Source organism: Equus przewalskii, unplaced genomic scaffold, assembly GCF_037783145.1.
Source record: "Equus przewalskii isolate Varuska unplaced genomic scaffold, EquPr2 ChrUn-13, whole genome shotgun sequence".
NCBI lineage: Eukaryota > Metazoa > Chordata > Mammalia > Perissodactyla > Equidae > Equus > Equus przewalskii.
In genome coordinates, this window is record NW_027228750.1 from 4,115,258 (window position 1) to 4,140,994 (window position 25,737).

At 47.3% G+C, this 25,737-nt stretch overlaps 1 protein-coding gene across 7 annotated transcripts in view; it reads right to left on the reverse strand.

The window, feature by feature from the left end:
* Positions 1 to 772: 772 nt before the first annotated feature.
* The window catches only part of VANGL1 (VANGL planar cell polarity protein 1), a 52,921-nt gene continuing 27,956 nt past the window's right edge, over positions 773 to 25,737 (reverse strand). For 5 of the 7 annotated variants that reach the window (XM_070607875.1, XM_070607874.1, XM_070607872.1 and 2 more), the window contains 4 exons: positions 14,279 to 14,412; positions 12,720 to 12,852; positions 11,603 to 11,837; positions 773 to 8,018 (listed from right to left, as the gene is read on the reverse strand). In XM_070607875.1, coding sequence (XP_070463976.1) covers positions 7,758 to 8,018; positions 11,603 to 11,837; positions 12,720 to 12,852; positions 14,279 to 14,412 — 763 coding nt within the window. In that variant the 3' untranslated portion in view covers positions 773 to 7,757. Of the gene's footprint in view, positions 8,019 to 8,146; positions 8,448 to 11,602; positions 11,838 to 12,719; positions 12,853 to 14,278; positions 14,413 to 25,737 lie in introns of all 7 variants that reach the window. The other 2 variants (XR_011536756.1, XR_011536755.1) reach the window with 2 other exon arrangements.

Consider the following 25,737-nt stretch of genomic DNA (forward strand, 5'->3'; position numbering starts at 1 on the left):
GATATTCTCAAAACTCGTCCACAATTCTGTAGCTGTATCACAGGTAATGAGTGAAAAAGAGAGTAGCCTTTGGTTGATGTCTGCACCCAGCTTTAATCTTTTCTCTAGTAGGCTTTGCTTGTGCAGATATAAATTGTGCACATTTCGGCTGACGGCCCAGAGAAACAGAGCTGATCAATAAGCTATACAATGCATATGTTCTAATCTGTTGCTATCTCTGATTCTTATCCATGCAATAGTGAGAATTTGATTGTATGCCTTCAGCATTTTGTACAGGTAAGGGAGAGCTGAGCATGGCAGAAGGCAAGGGCCAGCATTTCTTTGTTAAATAATCAAGTTCCCTTTAAACAGACCTATCTAAAGTAAGTCAATAATTTAAACTGAATTATGTAGCCACTCACAAAAATGATCCAATATTCACCCCACTCACAAATCCAGGGCCTCACACTTTTCTCTCTTTACTTAACTCAAAGATCTTTTTTCATTTGGTGATTTACTTGAAAGACCTGTTTCACCTCCAAGTTTTAGAGCCTAAGAATTTAATTTTCAGTAATCCATTTAAAACATTCTCTTAACCGTAAAATGATTGCAACCCGTAGTTTTGTTACGATGGCAATCCTACTTTCCCATTCAATTTATCATCATAATTGCCTTGGTTTTCAGAGAAACCTGACAGGTTATCTTTAAGAGGGCATCAAAGTTACGCAAGAGAGAAAATGTTCCGTAAAGAGCAAAACTTTTTAGATTGAAATAATCACATGAAAAAAGCAAGTGATTTGGGATTTCAGTTTACTTTCCAGGTTTTACAGCATAAAAAATTGCAACATGTAAAATGTTTTACAGTTAATTGGGATGGGGGACCCAAAAAAGAACAAAATAACTTAGACTAGAGGTACACTATGTCCCTCATAGACACTAACACTGTTACTACTGTTCCAAGGAGAAGACGTTTCAAGCAGACACTTAGGAATGCATGTACATGTACGTGTGCAGACAGTTGCTGCAAGTGTAATTCATTCATTCATTTTTTTTTATATGTTGGAAATGACTCAATAGAGCCCACCACCCAGTTTATGCAGAAAGTCACACTCAGACTTGTCATGCACAGACAGTGATTGTGACTAGAGGCTGATAGTCACAAACTGCCCCTCCTGGTTACGAAGTGCAGGATTAACTAACAAGAGAGACCACCAAAGACACTTGGCCACATCTTTGCATGATGGTTATGGCTACATGAGGTAGAGACAGATGGTTTTGTCACTGAACTTTCCAGGTTGATGCTGGATTATAAATCCAGGAATGTAAAGTTCTTTCAGCACAAAAGTGATTATCAAATAAACTTTTCTTGAATAAGTGCTGGCCCAGACTTCTCTGGCCTTCTCTCTAGCATCTTTGAGGAAGGGTCAACCACAAGGCAGGTTACACGCTCCACCCAAGTGAGCCAGCATCCGGCATCCCCTGCCCCAATCTTCGCTGGTGTCTCACACAATGCAAAAGCTGTGCTCATCAACAGCTGCTTGGAAATCAAATTTGGTTACTCATGTCATAATTTAGGGGTCCCAGAGGAGTTTGCTATTTAAAGCCTACCGTGAATCCCTTATAAAAACACGGAATTATCAGCAAAGTTTGGATTTTCCTATGTTGTTGTTTTTGTTTTAAGAATGATGAACACCACTAAGAGAATATTCCTGTAACTGAGGGGTGCTGGCAAGTGAAAAGCAACTGCCACATTTTTCCCCCTGGCCCCTGGGATGGCGATGATGTGTAACTGTCTAAATTCCCTACAACATGAATTGAACTAGACTTGTCACCTGCACATCAGATGCCCAGGTCCCCTCAGTAATTCCCTGAGCAACAGTCTCTGGTCCTCACCAGCTTTCCTAGGCTGAGGGCTTTGTCGGGGTGAAAACCTCCTAAACGATGAGCTCCTTCAGAATGAAAGGTCACGGTCATAAGGGAAAGCTCAGATAAATATAAGCGAATACAAAACCAGACAGCTGTACATTCAAATATATTTATCCAAATATTATTTCAGTGCCAAAAGAAGTATCAAAGACACTCAAAATAAAGGTGTCAAAGACACTCAACCCCTGGGGGGTTGTCACATTTTTCCCCAAGGCTTAAGAGTGTTTTTATTCCACTAAGACAAGGACAAAACACTGATGTTTTCAAGCTGAGAGAGACATGAATTATAGATTCTTAGCACCATATTGGAAGTAACCGTTCACTGTGTTGCTGCAAGTATGAGAAATCTGTTGTGCTGGGGAGACTTTAAAACAACCCATTAAAGAGATTTATTTTACAGGTGAAACAAAACTAATTGGGTTATCTAAGTAGGAATGGGACAGGCCTGGTAAGAGGGACTCAGGGTCCTAAAATCTAATTCTATTCAGGAGTTGTACATTTCTCACCTACCCTTTGGAAATCTGTCGTAATTCCTAGTGAGCAGCACCTCCCCTTTCCCGTCCTCCGCTGAAAGCAAACAGCAGGGGAGAAAAAGGTAGTCTATGCACAACCGAACTCAAACTTACAAACACTGCAATAGAGGAAAATAGTGTTTTCAGTCCTGGCTTATGCCTGTTCTGTTAAAACTCCTGAGGGCAAATGTGGGGAAAAACAGTGGGATGCAAAGTGCTTGCGGAGAACACAGATCTCAGGGATGGACACTGGGACTCCAGTTCCAAACGACCCTAGGCTGGGCCTGTGGGCTGTTCCTCTCCCACCCCAACCAGGGGAAGCGGTTGGTTGGGGATAATGTTGACAAAGCACCAGGAAGAAGCTTCCTCAGCTAAGGAGGGGGCCAGGTCAGTCCCTGCACACCTCCGCCACGTGCACACTTGCCCCAGGTCCACACCTGCCCAAGCCAGGAGGGTGGGGGTGGAGGACGGGAGAGGCAAAAGCAAAGGGAGGGTGCCAGGAACAACAGCATTGGGTCTGTGCAACACTGGCAAGATTGGTTTTCCTGGGGGAAGGGGGATTCTCAAGTTCTTTCCATTGAAAATCCTAAGAAATCAGCCAGCACGGTGGAGAAGCTTCTCCTGGGTCCACACCTCTGGTGCAAAGCAAAAGTGAACAAACATAAGCCATTCCACCTCTGACAAACCCCTCGCTCCAGGCTCTGATTCAAGGTTAAGTGTCCCCAGGTCCCTCCTCCACATCCCAAAATGCCAAATCATTCAGAGAATACCTCAAGGTACAGTGACTGAGGGATTGGAAGCACACATTAGATTTGAAATCCCATTTAGTGGCCATGAGACCTTGGGCAAGTCCCTCCCTCTCTGATCGTCCTTTTTCTCACCTGAAAAATTGAGATAACCACTACCCTAAAGGAATCCACATTCTAGAACAGTACCTAACATACAATACCTGATAAACACGTGTTAGTACCCTTCTCTTCCTTCTTTGACCAAATGTTTTGTCAAAAAAGGGGTCCAAAATATAATTTTCTGAGCATCCTCTTGGTTAAACTCAATACAGCGATTTCGACGTAGTGTCTAAACGACCTCAATTCACTACCGCGTTGACCACCATTCAAGAACTGTGCTATGGGCTTAAGAACAGCTCATTTTATTTATAATGGAATATGACCACAAGGTTACATAGTAGTAAATTCACAGTAGTGATTTATTTTTTTTGTAACAAGATCCATAAAGCACTTTACATCACTTTACAATCGCAGGGTCTGCTGGACTATTTAAATATTGTTAACATTTCTGTGCTACTTTTAGTAATCAATATTACTTTTTATGAAGCTCAACTTTTATTATATTGAGAAATACAGATTAAGGCTTCCGGGGTGATGAAGTTGGAGCAGTAATTATCACAGAACTTGATCTTTCTTTCTGTTTCTTGCTATAAGGTCCTGAGGCAAGAAAGAGTCTAATGGACCTGCCTGCAGGACAGCAGGCTCTCCAGAAGACATTTCTGTGCTAAAGCCACTTACTCCTGGGGAGAAGCCAGTAGAACTGAGGGAAGGGAATAAAGGAGGGGAGAGAGAGGTAACTGGCTTTAGAGTACCCTCCCCAAAGATGAGTGCCGTTAAGAAGTCTCTCAAATATAGGGCATGCATGGAAACACACACGCTCACACTCACCCACATCAACACACACGCAAGTCATGTGATGATACACACCCATCTGCCACAGAGAACACAGATGTTCGGATGTCGAACATAAACCTGCCGTCCATCTGTCCATCTGGTAACCACACTCGGAGAAATGCTCACACGTACAGAAACACATACTCACACACAAATAGCGACTCCATTTAGGAAGCCTTACACAGCAGGGCCCAGATAGAAAAGAGTAAGCCAGGGACCCGATTTTGTTGGTTTCACTGAGGGACTGGACACTCTCCCCACCAAGGGTCGGGGGTGAGGAGGGGCAGGGTAACCCATTTCTGTGGGCCCAACAAGCTCGCGGCTTGCCACAGAGCTACAGCCGTATCTAGATGCATGCACGCAAAAGTGAAGAGGAGACGCAAGAAGGAGAGTCCTGGTCCACCACCAAGGATGGCGGAGAGGGGAGCACCTCTGCCCTGTCCAACACACACCAGCACAGCCACAACCTCCCCAGCAAAGAGGTCCAAGCTCTAGCAATAAGCTGCAATGCCACACACATACACACACGCACACACACATGTGCGTGTGTGCACACACGTGCCTGTGCCACCTACATATACCCATTAGCTGTACGGACTTTGTCCTGGCCGTAGATTTGAAAAGGAAAGACAGAGGGGGAGAAAGGGAGATGACAGTTGGGCAAAAAACTGGTCAAGCCTTTTCTCTGGGGTTTGTAAGTTGCAGCGAAAGTATTACACGTTTTGACTTAACTGATAACGCGAAGGATGGATGAACTACAAAACCTTAAAATTCCTTCCAACTCTAAGAATGCAGACTTTTTAAATTTTAACCTTCAGTTCACGGGCGATTAAAAACTGTCATTATCTTCAAAAGGACACACTTAAGAATGAAAGTTATCCAGTGGCGAAAACCTTACCAGGGAAGGGAGCCATCTCAGACACGCACTCCTCATTAAGCTCTTCGAGTCTGTAACATTTACTGTTCACATTTTAATAACTTAGGTTGAAAGTCATAGAAAATCTATAAACATTTAAGGCAAATGAAATCCTGTCTCCTCTGATGTGGACATACCATATATTCTACCAGTCCTCGGGCACTGTTTACCCCTTTTAAAAAGAACAGCCTCTTGGTTCCAGGAACTGAAATAAAAACGCATTGTGTTCAATCGTGTGACGCAGCTTTCTGAAACCTTAAATTTTTTAAACGTCATTTACATTGTTCCCACTGCACCGGTAACTCAAGCTATTAAGAGTTTGAAAGTGCAAAGGCTTTATACAAAGATCCTGCATTTTATTTTGTTACTCTTTCAAAAAGGGCTCAATACAAAGTCAGTGTAAAAAAAATCGATATTCAATTTAAAACAGAAACAATAATTTCATAAAGTTTGACATTCCCCTATGCAAAGACTGGGAGAGAGGGAAAGGGGTAGAGATAAAATAAATTCTTTAATTTAAACCTTTCTTCACCCTGCAGGGAATGCACGCACCAGAGCAACGAATCCAACTTAACCCCTTCTGTCAGAGAGGGCTGGAAGCACAGGATTTCCAGACGTGGACGAGCAGTGTCATTATGAACTGTATGTTCTATATATGAACTATACGAACTATTTATGGCACTTCCAACTGCTGTGTTCCTGAAGCAGCAGTCTCTGACACATTTATCTGGGACACTATAACATTTATGCAGCCAAAGTCTCATACACATCCACCATCCCTTGCCCCATCTCCCAAAATATATTTCCTGAGAAAGATATCATCGTAAGGAATGTCCAGTTTGAAGGGACCTAAAGGCAAAAACTACAGAAAACAAAAGCACCATGGTTACATGGCATGTGTTTTTCATAAACAGAACCATGTAGTTAAATAGAACATCTTGGCTCCATGCCAAACTGACTTGTTTCTCCTTCTTCTTTTCCAACACATCTTCCTTTTGAGCTGAAGCCTGTTGATTCAAGAATGCTGTTTACTTTTGCAGGTACAGGTGTATTACAAACATCCAAAGCCAATTTTGATTATAAAAAATGATAGACAAATCTGTACCACTTGAGGAATGCATAAATCAGTAAGGGAACATGTGAACACACAGGTGCAGAGCATTTGGACAGTGTCATTCTTTCCTAAAGCAAGGTAACTGATTACTCTAAATACCTGGGAAAAGTAAGAGTGAATACTTTGGAAGGGTCTGTCGCGGATACAGGATGGCAAACAGAGGCACAGATGGCCCGCCTGGTGTCTGGATGTGGCTCCATAAGGAGCTCCCCAGAGCCCGGCTCCGCCAGGATGGCTCCTCCACCCACAGCCCGGCCACGTGGGCTGCCCCAGGCCAGGGGAAAGCCCACTAGAACCAGCTGCAGTAAGGAACAGATCACGGATGAGTGCTCTGCACCATAAGACTGGCTCCCCACTTTCCTTTCCCCAAGCTCTGCAGCTTGTCCATTCCTTCTTCCCACTTTACCAACAACTAAAGTAACTGCACCACCAGGGGCCGAACAAGCCCCCATCTGGGAGCAAGTGGTGGAGGTGAGTTGCACAGTGACGGTGGTGAGACATCAGGGAGTGGGCGGCTGCAGCAGCGGGTCTGTATTGTTTGGGTCTCCCTCGGCAGGGCAGCTTGCTACGAAGCTCTGCGAGAACTGATCTCCCTGGGAAATCAGAGGCTCCACGCTGAACCCGCCAGTCTCAGTCACAGTGTAAGTCTCGCTCCTGCTCTGTGTGAGCAGTGAGGATGACAACTGGGAGGAGAGGGGCCCCTGTGCGGCCCAGAAGGGACATTCTAGTGGCTTACTCTCCCTGTGTTCTACCCCGTGGGCATTCCACAGTTCCCTATGCAAACAATCTCGGGACCCAGCGGAGGCCGTGCACAGAGCCCGAGGGCACATGTGCAGAGCTGGGTCCCAGGCAGCTCTGATGGCTGGGCTTCCCTGGCCAGCCTGCCAGCCAGGTGGGGGTGTGGCACGTGCTGGGGAGGGCGGGATGGGGGGAGAGGGGTGGGCAATCACAGGGTTAGGAAAGGGCTACCTGCTCAAGCCAGGAGGGAAGCAGGGTCAGAAACAGGGCAGGTGGATTTTTCTCTTTGGGAAGAAAATAAAATCATTAAGAGCTGTAAACTGATAGTGCACATTTTTTGTTGTGATCTTTCTCTGCAGAACCTAAGGCAACAAAGAACAAAGATGAAGGCAGGCATTTCCCGAATGGCCCGCGGCCCCCACGGGCGATGTGGTACTGGACACTTACATACACAAACCCACATGTGGACACGTCGTGTCTAGTTTCCTGAAACAGAAGAAAGATGTGTCCCCTAGAAGATTAAGAGTGGGTCAACCAGAAGCAATGGGAGCGCGTGGTGCTGGACGAAAGGCAGGGACTAGTTGTTGTAAGGCGAGGCTCCCAAGGACCGCCAGCTCTGCTTTGGTTTACAGCTGTCACAGAAACGCCAGGGAATGGCTTCTCGAGAAGTCCCATCCACAAGAGTCAGACGTCGTGGGTCACTTCTTCCCAGAGCAGACATCCCCCACTTCCTTCCAAATAAAGTGCAGATGGTCAAAGGGTACTGGTCTATCATCTGCCAGTGTCAGTCAGCAAAGAAGAATAATAAAAAACGATGCCCCTCTGGTATACATATATTTCTCTTTATATATTCTTTTTTTTTCTTTAATAAAGCCACAAATATAGAACTTTTAAACCGATGTCTCAGACTGTAAGCGAAGCACAAATTTGTGAGATTTGGGGTCTATGAACTCTTCAGAGAGTACGATGAATGGAATTTTCTTCACATTGACCACGAGGCTGAAGTCCAAGCACTTAAGGATGAACACGATTCCATCCCGTAATCCGTTAGTCACAGCCTCATCACTGACGAGTCTCCACTGCGTCGAGAGCCAGCGCTCCTTGTCATACTGCAGGGTGGGCCCAGCGCTGAGGTACCGTTCCAGGAAGGCCTGGGAGGAGAGGAGAGAGGCCATTAGGAAGAAACACTCGCTCCAAGGGCAGTGTTGCCAGGAGGCCCCCCTGTTCCCACACCTGTGAAAAATGTCTTCCCAAGAAACCCAGTCAGAGCCCAGCTTACCACACCAAATTCCCATCAGCCCCTCACAACTGAGTGCTTGCTGGGGAGGGAAGATGTCTCAGGTCCCTTTGCCAACTTCCAACCAGAAGGTGAAGACGGTGGTAAGCACAGAGGTGAAGGAGGGTGGGGTGGCTGCTATCAAGTCTGCCCAGAAGCCATCGACGAGGCACCAGCCCGGTCCAAGGGTACGGGCCCCAGTGCACATGCCACTGCTTGTCCCTGTTTGTAGGGCTGCCTCCTCCTACTCCGAAAGCTCCTCAGGGCAAGTCCCAGGCACAGAGAAACACTCCAGAAATATGAGCTGAGTAAATAAAGGGATACACTGTCATGCACAAAAGTGCGTGCTCTACCACTCACGAGCTGTGTGACTTTGGACAAGTCAGTTAACCTCTCAGTAAGGGCAGATGATAACAGCACTAACTCCCAGGGCTGCCGAGGATGAAAGGGCACAAGGTAAGTACAACCAATGAGCAACGGTTATTTTACGTTGGATCGATTGTGCACACGGCAAGTCCAAGGGGTGGCCAGACCCACGTCCACCTCCCCTCTCACAAGTCCTCGGCTCCAGCAGGGCTTAGCTCCTTGGAGCTCTCTCACTTCCCCCACCTTCACAGGTGCTGCTCCTCCTGCTGAATGTGGTCCTTCAGCAAAGCCCTCTGCCCTTTAAATCTTCTCAAACCACTCTCTGAATCTCTCAGACAGATTAACATGGCCCCCTCGAAGCGCCTATAATCATTGGCATGACTCCTGTGTGACATTTTTACTTTCTGAACAATCATTGCCGACTTGCTTGTCTGCCCCCACACTGGACTTTCCTCTCCCAGAGGGCAGGACCTATTTTTTAAATGCGAATTTCCAATGTGCCTGGCACACACTAGGAGCTCAAGAGCATGTGTATTAAATCAAGAAATATAACACTTGAGCTGCAAGGAAGAAGAAAGAACAAGCCAGTGATACGATCAGAAAATATTAGGAGACATTCTGTGGTCCTGGAGGCAGGTCAAGGATGGTTTCTAAGCGGCAGCCCCTTCCATCTAGACCTCAGCTCTGCTCCCAGGTACCTTGTTTCTGCCCTGTAAGCATATGTCCTAAGGCAAAAAATAGAGCGGTGCCTCAACACACTTCTGATGTAAAAACAGCTCAACAATTAGCGAAATGAAATAAGATAATTCATAGAAGAATAAATATTAATGCAAAATTAACATATGAGATGTTCTACCACATTAATAATTAAAGAAACAGGACTTAAAATGAAAAGTATATGTTCCTCTTCTTATATGGGCAATGATTAAAAAGAGTGATCACACTGAATGCTGTCGAGCGTGTGGCGGAAATAAACAGTCTCCTACTCCAGAGGCACAAGTGTAACACAGTGACATCCTCGGAAGGGTAATGTGGCAGGATCTACTCCTTTGATCCAGCTGTTCCTCTACTAGAAATGTATCCTTCAGAAATTCTTGCACAAATGCACAAAGAAGTATGTAAGAAAGATATTCACTGCAACACTGTTTAGACCAGGGGTTAGCAAACTTTTCTCTAAGTGTAAATATTTTCGGCTTTGCAAGCTACACCCTGTCACTACGACTCAACTCTGCCTGTGTGGAGAGAAAGCAGCCACAGACGACATGTAAATAAAAGGGTGTGGCTGAGTTCCAATAACACTTGATTAATAAAAACAGCCAATTCCTGGTTTAAACCAACGCAAGATCTTAGTCCAAATGTGCATCAATAGCAACCAGTGAAACAAATCACAGTATCCATGGAAGTAAGGTCCAGCTTTAAAGAGAACAGTTAGATCTGTGTGATAGAGATCTGGGAATGCGGGCATGGAAAAACAGCCAGAGACAGCTTTAAGTGAAAAAAGCAAGTTTCCAAACTATATGTACGTGTGTGTGTGTATATATGATATGAGATCCCATTTCTGTTTTTTTTCCCCCTTATTTCTGCTTTAAACACACACACACATTTCCTCCGAAAGAATGCACACAAACTCCTTATCAGTCAGAACAGTTTGGTAAGGGAATGAAAACTTCACTTTGTACATTATACTTTTCTTTAATGTTTGGGTTTCTGCACAAAGAAGATTATTTTTTAATTCAGAAAAGTATACATTTTTTAAATGAAAAAGAAAGCAACCAGGAAACTTTAAAAAATTTTGAAATAAGGAAAACAACGGCCCCGTTCCACGTGGTAAGAGCTCTCCTTTGGCACAGGCAGGCACATGGCACTCATCTGAAACCACAATGCTCATACTTTTTCGCATTCTGCTTTTTGCAACTTAATATTCTAACAAAGATTCTTCTATGTTTCAACAGGTGATATAGCATAATTTATAAGCCTCTGTTCTATTTTTAAGTTATTTCCAGTTGGGAGTTCCAGATTATTTTTGCAAAAATCACCTTCATGTGCATTCACATATATCTGACTGTGCTGAATACTTTTTCTAGGAGAGGGATTAGGGAGTCAAAGAATATGGGAAACCTGATGGTTTCTTACTGAGTATTTCTGTACTGCTTTCCCAAGGGTTGTTACTAATTAGTGACCACACAACCAGCAGCTGTACAGGGCAATGTATGAACACTGGTCCCTATACTAACACCACCAGCTTGCAAATGTTCCATGTGTACAATGTGCCAAGCTCATTTACTGTCTACCACATGATTTACGTGTCATGTTGCCATATTTAATACAACTTTCACACGACAACCCTATCAGGTAGATACTACTATTACCCCCATTTTGTAAAAGAGGAAACAAGCATAGAGTTACTTACACAGTCACAAACCAATTAAGTGGTGGCGCCAGGATCTGAACCAGCCTCTGTCTGAGGAGAGGTCATCTGCTAAACCCTTGGCCACACCCCTCTATCAGATACATGGCCATTTCCCATAATATCCCTGAAAGTGTGCTTACATCATAATCCAAAAGCCATTCAGTAAAACTAACTCCATAACATCCAAAATGCCTAACGACGTGATGGCATCATTTCTACCGTTCATAGTAACAGCCGCTTATTCAGTCCTCACCATGTGACAGGCACTGTTTTAAGCACTTCACATGAATGAACTCTTTTAGTTCCCACAACAATCCAGGAAGGTAGGTATTAGTACTATTCCCAATTTACAGATTAGGAAAGTGAGGCACAGAGTCGTTAAGCTATGTGCCCAAGGTTTCCCAGCTGGTTGGTGGAGCAGCCAGGTCACAAGGAGTCAGCTCGGCTCCAGGACCCACAAAGTACCCCTAACTACTATCTATATGGTCTCCAAGTGAAAGTCCTTCTTATGCTTGAATCTGGAGGCCTTCAAAAGGCAGATTTCAAAAACGACTGTACCAAAACAATATAAAATAAATGAGAATCATTAATTCTTATTAGTTAGGGCTCTAGAGAAGCTTTTGACTTTATCACTCCCCATAAAACCCTAACCAGGACTTCCCAGGCTTGGTGACAAGCCGCACCTTTGGGGTCATGCTATTGGTGATGCAGAAGGCCAGGTGCTGCAGGATGCTCTCCATGCTGTGGTAGTGCTGCTGCCGAGTGGTGCGCAGGTACTTCTGCAGGGCCCGGGCCATGGAGGGGAAGATGGCCTGGGCGGCCTCCCTGGGGTCCATCACCTCTCCCGGGGCTTTCTGTTGCTCCTCGGCCTGGAGACGCTGGATGTGGATGAAGGCCTCCTCCACTGCAACCACCAGCCTGGAAGGCAATGAAACACAGCAATCAGGACGGCGCCTGGTGCAGGGCTTGAGAAGAGAGCAGTCAGAAGGACCTGGAGCGACTCCTGCCTACCTGCTGCATCCTAGCCTGCCACCAGCCCACCCAAGGCTCGCATCCTTAGCTGACACTCCAGATGGTGGAGAGGGGAGGGAGGGAGAAAGGAAGGCAAAGGTGAACACGTGGCATGGGGGCTATGGGTGATGAGGAAGGAGCCCTGGGACTGGGAGATGATTTCTGTTCTCAATTCTATCACTCATGACCTTGGGAGATTCACGTGGATCCTTTTCATCTCTCTGATGAAGGGTTAGATGAAAAGAATTCTAAGGTCCCTCAAACTCTGGCCATAAAAAGCTCTGCAGGCACAGAGAGGTGGCTGTGGTACAGAAACAGCCTGACAAAGAGCCAGAGGTGCATCCCCTTGGTCGAGCCACCCACACCAGCAGCCTCTGGGAAAAAGGAAGGAAGAGGCCCAGCACACACGATGGAAATCACCTTTGTCCACTTCAATTAATATAATCAGATCTTGAAAACTAGCAAGGGGGTGCAGGATGGGGCCATTAGAAGCATGGGCCGCAGGCCAGCAGCTTCAGCATTAGCTTGGAGTTTGTAAGAAATGCAAACTCTTGGGCTCAACTCCAGACCTACTGAATAGTAAGTGAGCTTGCGGGTGGGCCTGGAACCTGAGATCCGTGTCTGAACAAGCCCTCCCAGAGACGCGGACGCATGCTGAAGTTTGGGAGACACTGGAGCAGGATACACTCCAAAGGCTCACACAGGTCATGTTTATAAACTGAAACTTCATTCTCATGGAGAAAAAAGTGTCTACTACAAGAGGGTGTTGGAGCCAGGGGGGCCATATACCTTGCTCTCCGCTTCTTCACCCGCCGTTCATGTTCCGCCTCTTCATAATACAACTCGTTGTGGCTGGAGTCCCTGCGGCGAGCGGCCGCGGCGATCATCGCCCGGGACTGACCAGTGGCGTTGCTACTGGGGCCTTTTGGGAAAAGACAGAGGAGGAAGAAGAGTTTTAATGCCATGGGGTTGCGAAACAGAGCAGGAAACTAGGACCACAGGCTGTCAGTACTGTCCATCCTGTGAAGCACATACAGAAATCCCCAAAGTAACTTCCCAGGGGGTGAACAGTAACCTGCTCTGCATTCGATATGCTCACAAGAGGAAGGAAATCGCCCTAAACCCGAATTTGATCAGTGGAAATGGATAAAGAACCCAGAAGGAGACGAAGAATGCTCAATAATTAAAATGTTGGCCAAAAGTAGTACACAGAGTGTGCTCAAGATTCTACTTACCATCTGTTACAGAAAGTTTCAGTTTGGCCATAAGGGCAGCTGCTACATCACATTTCACCAAGAAGACAATGAGAGGGATGGGGAGGACAGGACAGAGGAGAAAGAAAGTCAAAGGCACATGGAGACATCGACCACACAGGAAAACAGGCCATGCTGGAACGTCATGGTAGCCATAACTTCTACAGAAAATACCAAGGCTTGGGGACTTGCAAAATGGCCCATTTATTAATACAGACTTAGAACTCCTGGTCTTATTCCCCTAACCACTTAACTTTTCAGAAAGTCAAGGCAGATCACATGCTTTCTTATGTATCACCTACTTGGCTAATGACTTGATTTTGCTAGTGGGAATTTTTGCTAAGTTTCAGATCACAGGTGAAATTTACTAATGCTACGGGATTCATGAGAGTGTGCACATCTCATATAGCCAAAAAAAGCTGCGGGGGAGGGGGGAGGATACTGCCACCAAAAATGACACTGTCTATAAATCACTTGACTTGCTAACAACATGATCCTCTTCTAGGGTCTGTGAAGCTCTTGCACTGACCCAAGGTGCCCAGGAAGAAATGACACGGTGTCCTGTTTCTTACACTTAACCATATGATAGCCTGAAACCCAGCTCTGATGTCCCCTGCCCGGCCTCTGGCCTCCTGCCACCCACTCAACTCCAGCTCTTAGCCAGGATTGAGAAATGCCTGTAAGTATCTCACCAGATGTCTGAACTACGGAGAGTTACAGTCTTAATGGGTTTGGGTAGCTGAGTCTTTGGGTAATTTATCCAAATTTTGAAAAGCAGTCCTTTCCTAATAGCTTTCAATATAAGATGTTCCCAGCAGGAGGCAGGAAACACACATCACTATTGTTTTCAATCATAAAATCCCAAAATGAATGAACCTCCCACATACGCAGACTATAAATCAACATTCCTCTGAAAATATGCTTGCCTGCAAAAAAAAAAAGAAAAGGAGAAAGAAATTGTTCTGAAATAAGAATGTAATATAAAGACAAACACTGAGAGGAGGTTGAACCAAATGGACCATAAAGTTTAAGCTAAACAGCTGCCCGAACTGTGCTCCTACAGCCCAGAGACAGTGTCTCAAGGCACGTACGTACCATCTACGTTGTACACTTTCAGCCCCGCCATGTGCTTGGCTGCTCGGAACTTGGAGGCTGTTAGGAGGTTGGGGTTATAGATGGTGAAATCTTTATAGTAATTTTCCAGAACCACCAATGCCGCTCGCTGGATACTGAAAAAAGAGGGCAAAATTAATGCAAAGCTTTTTCACTGAATAAGCAGGTCTTTAGGGATAAAAGTCCTCCTTTGGTAGCAGGTGAAATAACAAAACGCTGAGGACAACGTCACACAGAAGGCTACTGGCTTCAGCACACCTTCTGTCTCCAGGATGAGAATTTAAAATGAAACTGAGACCCGCCATCAAACGGCTTCTGTGCCCTCTCCCAGCCACATCCCATCTAGCCAATAGTTGAGAAAGGAGAAAGTTATAACTTATAACTTAGATTTATTCAGGTTACACAAAAGTTTCCTATTTAACCCAGTTTACAAAAGAGGAAACTGAGGACCCAAAAAAGGTCAAGAGACCTACAGACGGCGGCAGAGCTAAGGAGAGAAGAAGGAGGTGTAGATTCAAGTTCTCAGGTCCTGGGCCAGTTCCCCCTCCACCTCAGTGCCCTGGTGTGAGCAATGCTGGTTTCAGGTTTTTCTATAGATCAGAACTACAGCCGCACAGGCAGAGGACCCGTGAAAGGAGCCGGCCGCAGACAGTTAACCCAGATCCTCCTCTTCGTTCTATCCCAGCGACCCCAGGCCAGCTAGCACTCCCTCTGTCAGAGGAAGCAAGCCGCTTTCCCTGGAGCCCATGAGCCTCAGCTGAGATTTCCATCTTTCTTGGTCTACCGGCATCCTGCCCCTTGGACTGTTGTCTCTGGCCCTCAGGAGGGGTGTACAAAGGGGCTCTCCCCGCCCTGATGTCCTGTGATCTTAACCTATCACCTGCTCGGCCCCTCAGAATATAGCATAGCAGAGAAGAGGTAACGCCAACAGGCAGGAGGCTGGATGAGGGAGGGGCCCACACTTGGGAGTGGCAGCAGCAGGACACACTCTTGGTCACAGATGCAAGACACCACTTCAAGGAGTGACTTGTAACAATACAGTACAGGTTTTCACATACCATCTCATTTGACCTCCATTATCATTCAAGGTAAGAAAATTGAGGTTCAAAAATCTATGACCTACACAACAGCATGTACCTACAAAACAGGAGAGATGGACTCCAATCTGGATTTGCAAACCTCCAATTTGTACTCTTTCCCCGTGATGTGTGGCCTCTGTGGGACAGTGTATATATGCGCTGACACCAACCACCAGTGTGCTAAACTCCACAAATTTATTTTTATCTTGCCCTTAATATTTTCTTTCTTAATCCCCTGCTAAGTAGATAAGCTTACAGGGATTATTTACAACAGCCTGGGCACCAGGACAGGGCTGCCCTCGATTCCTGGATGACCATACTGTGTTTCACAGCTCCCTGGGTGGCTAAGGGATCTTGACTGCACACCAAGACAAAGCAGCCCCTACCTATCAACTGGACGCTTTGTCAACCTACCCCTCAGCTCCCCTTGGGGCTCTCCCCTCGGAGTCTAACATGAAATCCAAAAATGATCCAGAAGAAGTAAGTTAACCTCCATGAGAGCAGAGCCATGGCAAAGCTTTCTTACTTATAGCCCAACAGCGTCTCCATGAGTGGTCTGCTTTCAGTTGGTGCTTGGTATCAACTTAGATATGGACGCTCACGCGAGGCTGGGGAAATCGGACGAGGCCAACCTTGCATGATGGAAGAATAAGATTCCTAAGAGTAAATCCACATTTTGAAAGCCCTAGTCATTCAGTTACTAGAAAGTTGCTCACTCCTCACTTTCCTATTTAAGCACCACGTCTGCCAAGCCCTGGGAATGCAGACAAGACGGAAGGAGCTGCTCCTTAGCCCGGCACACGTAGAACAGGATCCCTATGACAACAAACTGGAATGAATACACAGGGTTGAGCAAGCAGAAGAGCAAGGAGAAGAGCTCTGACTGCCCGGGGCTTGGGCGGGTGCAACAGCAGCCCCTGAGGAAGGGGAGAGGTCTCTGAGTGGAGGTCTGTGTGGCAGAGAGCTTCGTGAAGAAGTCCTCTCTGCTCAGCTGAGCCTTGCCCGGTGGGTCTCCAGTCAGCACAGCACAGCCCAGCTCCTCCTGGCCCCTCTGTCCCTGGGATTCTTCAAAGCAGGGCAGGCGCTTGTTCTCCACTCCATCAGAGGTCCACCCCAGTCCTCTCTCCGACAACACACACACAGACACGCCCTCTTCTGCACCTATCCCACCTGCCGCCCCCGGGGACCACTTTTCCATAGTCTCTGGGCTTTGTGAGACAAGGAGCCCCTCCCACAGAAACAAGTCTCAGTTCATGCACACAGACATGCTGGGGTGCAACTATTTCATGCCACACTCCTATACTGACATGGAAAGATCTCTAGGCTCCTGGATCCCAGCAGGAAACTCTTTCCCTGATCAAAATTTAAAAATTAAAAGGCAACTCAGAGGTTATTCTCAGTCTCATCTTCAAAGCAAGGCCTCTTGTGGTTGTTGGCTTTGGCTTTGCTGTTCAGCCAGGCCGCAAGGAGGAGCCCAGGGACTCACAGTAACTCAGACGGGACCTGCGAGGCGGGTGGGGGAACTGGATGGGAGCCTGGTGACCCTATTTCTCAATCCTCCACACCGAAACCACAGAGAGCGCACTGTGCTGCCCTTGGGAGGGGTGTCTGCCCATGCCCAGCTCCAGCAGGGTCCCTGTGCCAGGGCGTGCACTGCACACCCCGCCACCTTCCAGCATGGGCCTAAGCAGCGGCTCCGCACTGGGGCCAGTCCAGCCTGCTGCACAGCCCGCCTCCCACCAAAGCCCCGCAGCTTGGGGAGTGCTCGGGAGTGGGTGGGTGACACTGGACAGGAGCCGCTGACATTATGATAGTGGGTCTCACAGTCCTCCCAAAGCTCCAGAAAATTCGCTGAGAAAAACTGAACAAAGGGGAAAGTTCAGGTGGCGTTCTCTTCCTCCAGCACCATCATCTCAACAGAGGCACCAGAATGCGCCAGAACCACCGTGGACCTGGCCAGCCTCCCACGCCGACAAGCTGACTCGGAGCTGAAGGACTCTCAGGGGAAGTTTAGAAACGCCTCTGAGAGTGGTGCACGCCCTCGCCTACAGAAAACCGACCGTGCAACACTTGACACATCTAGCAATGCTGGGGCATGAGAAGTTCCACATAACCGAAAAGAACACACAACCGAAGCCCCCAAATTTAAAAAGAGATTTGGATTGAAATCCAAGATGCCTTTCTTTACCTTTTTTAAGAGAGTAAGCTATGTAATATATAATTTAATTCCTGTGGGTGACTCAGGATGATTATCACATGCATTAATTATGAGCTACGCCATGTACCCAACACAGTGGAGACGTCAGACCCCACAGGAGGCAGAGGCCACGTGTCCGCATGCCCCACGCTGCAGCGCAGGCGGAGCACTCAAGGCTGTTTCTTCCCATCTTCCCTATATTCTCCCTTACTACTGGCTATCAAAGTCATTCCTTGATGCTGTCAACCTACCTGCCTCTGGCAATCATCTTTCTGTCTCAAACACCCTCAACCTGGGTATAAACAAAGAAAAGGAGCTTTGAGGACCAAGTGAGGAGCTCTGCTCCAGATAAGTGATACCTGCTGTGGCACAGGAGTCTGATGTCTATTTCAATCCGACATCTGAGGTCTGATTCATTTCTATTCTGGCTCCCGATTAATGCTTTGGATTGGCTGAGTTTGTTAGATAAGTGACTTTAGGATAAAAATACCATACTACTAATATATCATTTGGGTTTCTAGTAAAAGAAAGGACAATTAAGCACCAACAGAGGGGACATCCTGCAGGGCACCCTGGCATTGGTCTATGTCCTGGCCCCAGCGTGCCAGGATGCAGGAGTACCCTTTTCCTCAGCCAGTGGCAAGGTTCAGTTTCTTCCTGCCTCTATTGCTCGGCATCCTCCAAATATGGCATCTTACAAGGCAAAAGCAGGACCAATTTCTTTTAAGAAGGCTTTTCCAACTCTCTGGTCCCCACTGACCCATCCCTTAACTCACAGCATCAACAGCCATCACACTTGACTTGTGAGGTCTCCAAGTGTGCCAGTCTCCCTCTTCAACAGGTGTGCCTGAGAGAGTCCCGCACGCACAAGGGACACCTCGTTGGACTAGACAGTACTCATTGGCTCAACTTGCTCTTTTAGGAAACTCTAGAGTTCCCACAGGTATAGGATCAGTCCTGAGTACACATTTCCTAAAACCACGGTGTTTCAGAGGCAAAAAGAGCCTCAGAGATGAACAAAATCAAACCCTTACACTAGTCCCAGTCTCCCGACCAGATCATCTCTGGGGAAGGAGGGAGGCAAGAAAAACCAAGTTGGTGAGAAACCCGCCATCTCTTTTGTATCATTGTCATATTCAGAGATGATAGGCAGGAACCTGACCAAACAATCCTTCTGCAGAAACTCTATGTCACAGGCAGGTGAGGCCTGATGACAGACTGTGGACATGGCGCCACCAAAAACTCATGGCAAGGAGCACTCTCCCAAGGTGAGCACTCTGAGCTCAGTTAATAACGCATCCAATACTCCCTCCCAGGTCACTAACCAGGGAAACACCCTTTCATAGCCCACGTGCATTTGTGGAAAACAGCATAGGGATACACACAGCTCTAAGAGAAATTCACTTGAGACCTACACATAGAAACACAAATACAGGTATCCCAGAATGCATAGGAAAAGACAACATGGATGATGGAATACTCAAGGTCAGAAAAGGCTAATGTTGTTACCAACGGGAAGGTAACCCCCTTAACTCTGCTTGGTGGCTGCTGGTCTAAACTTGAACTCATGGAAAAGACAGGGCAGCAACGGATCAGCACAAATGTCTGTGGGACTTCAACAGCCACATTTAAATTTGAAATTTACGGTCGATCATGTTGCCTTACTGGCCTAGTTTCTTTTCAGGACAAAGAGGGTGGAATGTGAAATGCTGTGGCCTTTTGTGTCTAATCAACCACAAAAACACTTCCAGTGTCGTTGACAACTGTTATACAACTGCCATGGCAACGGAAAAGAGGGGCTCGCCTTGTGCTGCATTTCTTAAACAGACTTGGAGAGAAGTGCCTCCAAACACAGTTCAAATTTTAGTTCACAAAAATCTGAAAGACTTATTTTTGAAAGTTAAATTCTGAAAAACAAAAGCAAAACCAAATTATCGTCCTGCATATTTGTGCCTCCTGCATGCTCTGTGCACATCTGCTGTGGGGGAAAGGATGCATAGTGCAGTGGGGCAGGCTTTGGTCCCAGGCAACACGACTCTTGGCTCTTTCACTTATTCCTCAGCCTTGAACAAATTAACTCATTTCTCCAAACCTCAGGTTCTTCATCTGTAGGATGGGAATAACAACAAAGAAAAGCCTGCTATAACGTAAGTGGGCTCCAAAATATTCAACTGTATAAAATGTTTACTGAAAGGTTAATGAAATAACGAGGGCAAGGCTGATGTAGGTAGTTAGTCAGAAATTCTAGGGGGCCGGCCCCATGGCCGAGTGGTTAAGTTCACATGCTCCACTTTGGTGGCCCAGGGTTTCACCGGTTTGGATCCTGGGCGCGGACATGGCACCACTTATCAAGCCGTGCTGAGGTGGCATCCCACATGCCACAACTAGAAGGATTCACATGTAAAAATATACAACTATGTACCAGGGGGGCTTTGGGGAGAAAAAGGAAAAATAAAAATATCTTTAAAAAGAAAGAAATTCTAGCAACAGACTGTGATATCTAAATATACCAGGTCTGGCTGATGTCTGGTGTCACCTGTGGCCGTTATCTCTTGAGCTTAAATATCAATGGGGCAATTCCAAATTTTATGGCTTTCCAAGACTTCAAAGTCAATTGGCATTTAGGCCAGGAAAAATACTGGAGACTCAGGAGTCCACCCTCCACCTTCCTGCTTCCCAAGGAGGAGCTCCTTGCCTGGTTTGGGTTGGTTTTAAAGATTAAATGTTCCAATGCAAATGGCTCATAAACGGCAGCACCGTGAGCTTCCACGTCCATGTAGGTTGCGGAGGTCAATCTGTCGTCTTCGTGTGCCTGCACTGCCCTGCCCACCAAGGGCCCACCACAAGGGTGCTACCACAGGATACGTACCTGGACAGCTCCCGTCTGCACAGTTTTCCGTAAGGACTTAGACCATAAATTTATGCTACTCTCTGTTTTTCTGCAGTATTTCCTGCCAGTCCTCAGCCTCCTGAAAATCAAGCCCAGCTACAACAGGGAGGCACCCATGGTACATGAAGTAGAAAATGCACTGGGCTGAGTCAGAAGGCCTGGATTCCAGATCTGATCCTGCTACTCCATAACCCTGTATAAGTCATTTCCCATTTCTTGGCCTATTTCTTGGCCCATGATGGAGAGATAACACCAACTAATGCATGTGGTTGTTGAGAAGAGCAAATGAAATAACTCCAGTGAGAGCATTTATAAACTATAAAGCAAATATCAAACATTGTCATATTACTAATGAGTGTGAGCATTTTGCAGTAAGGGATGGGTTGGTTGCTGGCTAGACTAGTCATACGATCTAAAAAGGGCACAAAACCATGACCCAACTTCCATTTACACTGAATCACAAAATTTTACTCTTCACAAAATTCAGAAAATCTTACTGTTCACCCAAGCAGAGACAGAAGAATCAAAGAAATGAGTCTATCTCATCTGAACTCCCAATCCTCGCACCAACTCTTTTTATAACACTGCAGACAGCATCCAGCCTCTGCTTGAAAATTCACTCTCGCTTAGTACTGAAATGACCTTTCTTTACATTCTACCCATTGGTCCACCCACCACTTCCTCCTGGACCCAAGCCCCTCCTTCTTGTGAAAGCCCACCAAGTACTTGAAGGAAACAATTGTGGTCATAAACCTCTTCCCTTCCAACTCTCTTACTTTGTAGATAAGGGCGCTGAGGCCTAGAAAAGCATCTGTGCATATACACATGCACACACACACAGTTGTCTATTTCCTATTCATTCATTTTTCCATGGATTTGCTTGTGGCTTCTGCAATTAAATACATGCTGTTAAAACCAGAACTATTAAGGCCTTACAGCTTATCCAGTCTGAGGCCCTCACACTTTACAGCCCTTAACTGCTCCCAGAGCAGGGAGAAAGGCCCTCCCTGACAGGGCCAGGCAGGGAAGCCTCATTCAGGTTTTAGCCACCTCTTTTCAAATATTAATTTGCTCTCTTTAGCTCTGTCAACAAAAATAGCTTTCTTCACGTGTGAAAATGTGAAAGTTTTTCTTACATGCTAATGTCCTACGTAAATGTCAGGCACCATTATTCTGATTACCGAGGCATGTGCTGACAGGAAAGCACTAAAGAGACGGCGTTCCAGTCACAGAGAACAATCTGCAAAGGCCTCCTCTCAGGGTAAGTACTCTTTGTCCCACGAGCCAACTAAGGATGCCGACATTTAGAAAAACCCTAATAACCAGCCTCCAGAACTCCATTCACAGGCAAAAGTGAACTACGAGCACCTGCTAAATCCCAAGTTCTGGGACATGACGCGAGCAGCACCTCAAGGGACTTAGGCTGCCATCGGTGGTGACAACCACGCGAACAGCTAAGTTTTATCAAGTGACTCAGGGGCTGTGAGAGAACACGTGATTGAGGATGGGGGTGGGGAGGTTTCAGGTGAAGATCCACAGAGCAGGCAAAGCTGAGTTTTTGAGTTAAGCCTTAAAAGATGAATGGTGGTCACACCATGTGGACGATGGACTGCAGAGCTAATTCCAGGCGGAGCACGCAGCGCAGGTAGAAACAGGCTGGTGTTAAACGATCTTCCCAGATGTCTACCATAAGAGCAACAGTGTCAGTGTGAAACAGCTTGCAGAAACCGGTTGCAGTGGGTTAAACAGTGCCTCCCAAAACCCACGTCTACCCAGAACCTTAGAATGTGACCTTATAGAGTATTTGCAGATGTAATTACAATAGATTAAGATAAGGTCATACTGGTTTCTTCATAAGAAGAAAAGTGGACACAGAGAGACACACAGAGAAGAACACCACGTGACGAAGGGGCAGAGATGGGAGGGATGCAGCTGCAAGCCAAGGATTGTGGGCAAGCACCAGAAGCTAGGAAGAGAAGGAAGGATTTTTCCCTGGAACCTTCAGAGGGAGCATGGCCCTGCCGACACCGAGATTTCAGACTACTAGCCTCCAAAACTGGCAGAGAAAACTCTTTTAAGGCACCTAGTTTGTGGTCTTTTGCTATAGCAGCCTTAGGAAACGAATACATTTGTATTCAGAGCAAGAAGGATGGTGGCAGGTAAAGGGCTAGGCCGGGCTGGATGAACAGCAAAGATGAGAGAGGGTGAGGGGAAAGGGCAAATGAGGGTGAGGAGGGAGAGTGTGCGGCAGAAAGGGAGTGTGTGGGTCGCAGAGAGCTGAGCTGCCAGTGAAGACCCAAAGGACAGCCAACAGTAAATGTCGCCTGGGGACCAAGGCCGCCCTGTCTCCTACTCTTCAAGGCATGCCTGCTCCGGTGGCTGCATTTTAGGCCTGAATCCAGGGTCTGTGAGAAAACTCTGAAATGCAGAACCGGAAATAAAGCTGATTCAGCTTTTTGTGAAAACTCCCAACCTGGGAGAGGTGGCTGACAGCCTCAGTTTTATCTGACTGACTTCTCCCCAGAAGAGTTGACAAGACTCCAAGCTGGACGTGCCAGTTTCACCGCTCCTTGGACTTGGAGATAAAGTGACTTCAGTCTGACAAAGAGTCAGGACCATTTGTTGCAATATTCATGTGAGTCCAAGAGATGCAAATATAATTAGCCCCTGAATGTCGCCGTCCCCGCCCCCGCTGAGAACTGGGCCCACGAGTGTTTATATCTCCTGGCCCTCCTGCCTTTTAATTAAAATGTTTGTCTTACAGCTGCATTTGGGGACGCAGCTTACACAGGTCTCACACAGATAACAGGCAATGATCACCTTGGAACTTGAGGACAGGGAGGGGGAAAAACTGGAATCAGCTTGTGCTTATTAACACAGGTCTGGGTTAGACCGCAGAAAGATCCTGGAGGAAGGCTGGATTTTCTGGAACTTTGTCACAATAGAGCAGGAGGGACACACATTGCTGCTTGAGGTCTTGAGATGTGAGGCAGACTGCCCATCCTGAGAGGGGCACAGATCCGTGCTGCTTTCCTGCTGCCGAGCCTGTGGAGGCCCTTCTCCTGGCTATGTGGATTCCCGGGTGACCCCGGCCTGCTGGCTCCTCAGCGACCTGGAAGCTCCAGTGGTCAAGATCTTTGAATCAATATTCACGAGCTGGAAAGTGTCCCTGGCCTAGGCGTTGAATACTGGGCCGCAGACAAGCCTTGCAGGGTATCCCCATTGAAAGACGGCAAACTGCCACTGGAAGCAGGGACATCTACCCTGCTCACTTGAAGGAGGGAGAAGTAGCAGGGTTTGGTCATCATGAACGGCCTTCAGAGTGAGGGCTCAGGGAGCACCCAGAGCACTTCTCCACACCCTCCGCTATCCTCACTGGAAGTCTCTGATGATAAAGTATCATTCTGGAAGATGCCCTCTCTAATAGCACAAGTAACACCCCACCGAGAGTGTGCCCAGAGGAGACTGCTCCGTCAACACTGGGAAGAGGCTGTGAGGACTACATGCAAATGCCTGGTTCTTCTGGTCTCAGGAACTAAACAACAAAAAGCCGTCATACATGTCATCCTTCTTGGCTGTAATGTCAAGACCTACCGGGCGGTTCTGAGTGTGGTGAGAGCCCTGATAGGACAGACTCCCTCTGAGAGGATGATCCAGTCACGGCTGGCTGTCCGTCAGGCTGCCTTTCCCACAGCAGAGACATGCTGGCAGGCCTCTCACACTAGGGGACCTATGAAACATGCTCTCCCTCAAGTGACAGTTTGGCTATTGTCACAGTCGGCAGATAGAGCTCACAGCCCTGCTTCCCAGCCAGGCACAGACCCTACCATACTGCCACCTCCCTGTACCGTCCAACCTGGGTGCACCTGCCCTGCCTGGGATGGGAATTCAGCTTTCAACACTTTAAATTACTGTGCTGACTCACACCAGATAAACATCAAAGACGACGCCCGCTTAGGGTTCTCTAAGAAGGAGATTTAGATCCAGACTAAGAGCACCTCCGGACCCTCCCAGGATGCTCACCTGGCCTTCTATCCCGCGTCACATTCCTCAACACAGGTGCCTCTGGCCTCGGGAAGAACTACAGGAGCACACACTGAAAAGTCTGGAGACTGAGAGTGACCAGCCTGGCCAACCGGACCTCTGCTCGCAGACTGAGCCAGGCCAGACACAGGCAGAGCCGGGCAGTGGCTTGGCAGGGCAGGGAAAGCAGGCCCCTGTCCATTTGCCTTCTTGAGTGTTAGCACCTTACGTGCACAATACCAAATCACACCCATCAATCTGTGGGTGAGTGAGTAGAACGCCAGGCCCTGCCTGCAGTGTGAGTCCTCAGGAAATTGAGCAGCACGGCTGGGGCCCTGCAGGAAGCCCATCGAAACCAGCTTTATGTCCATCCACGGGCTCCTTCCCACTCAGCAGCCGCGCCTGTGAGGGGTGACTCCTCTGGGCCTCGGAGCGAGGCTTGTGGGCAGACGCCAGGCAAGGGAAGCCTTCCCAGCTGTGGCTGCTGCCAGCCGGCAGCTGTGCAAACACAGGGCTGCAGCGTCCCGCACCTTACACTCTCATTAAAGCCACTTTTGACAGGCCCCACTGGGCCAAACCACAAACGGCAGCTCCGAGCCCACCTTCGAAATTTCCCCACAGCAAAGCCGAGTCTGAGCGAAAACCTTCACACTCCACGTTTTAGCTCTTATTCACTTCTGTCCTTTGCTTTTTTAGGGAGTGGGGCTGAAGACTGGCAAATATCTTTACTGAAAAGCAGTTGAACAAAACGTACATTTCTAAAAACGAAATTGTGCACGAAACCATGATCGTAAATAACGTGAACCAAAACCTCTGGTGGTCATTTAAAATCACCCCCCAACTTCACAGCCGAGGGCGCTGGGCCGTCCTGAGACGGTTGGTGTTTAGTCTTGAATGTGAGAGGGAGGGGCCACAGCCCGGGGTGACAGTTGGATCTGATCAGCAGTGTAATCACCAGCTTGGACACTAGTTGACCCAGAATCACAGACATAAGATTTAAGGGGAGCTGGACACATCCTGGAATTACTGGAGTAGCCGTAACTTCCCCAAGAGACTCCCCTTTCTCACTTCTAACTAGAAAAACAAGTGCAATCGGGAGAAGCAAGGCCCCACTCAAGCTGGGAGGATGCAGGCGTGGGCTGGAGAAGGGATAATATGAGCTCTGTTTCACCAGGGACCAGCTATGCTCATTGAAGCCTGTGGTTTCCTGGGGCTTTGCGGTCAAAAGTCACCAGTGTGCATAATGTTCCTG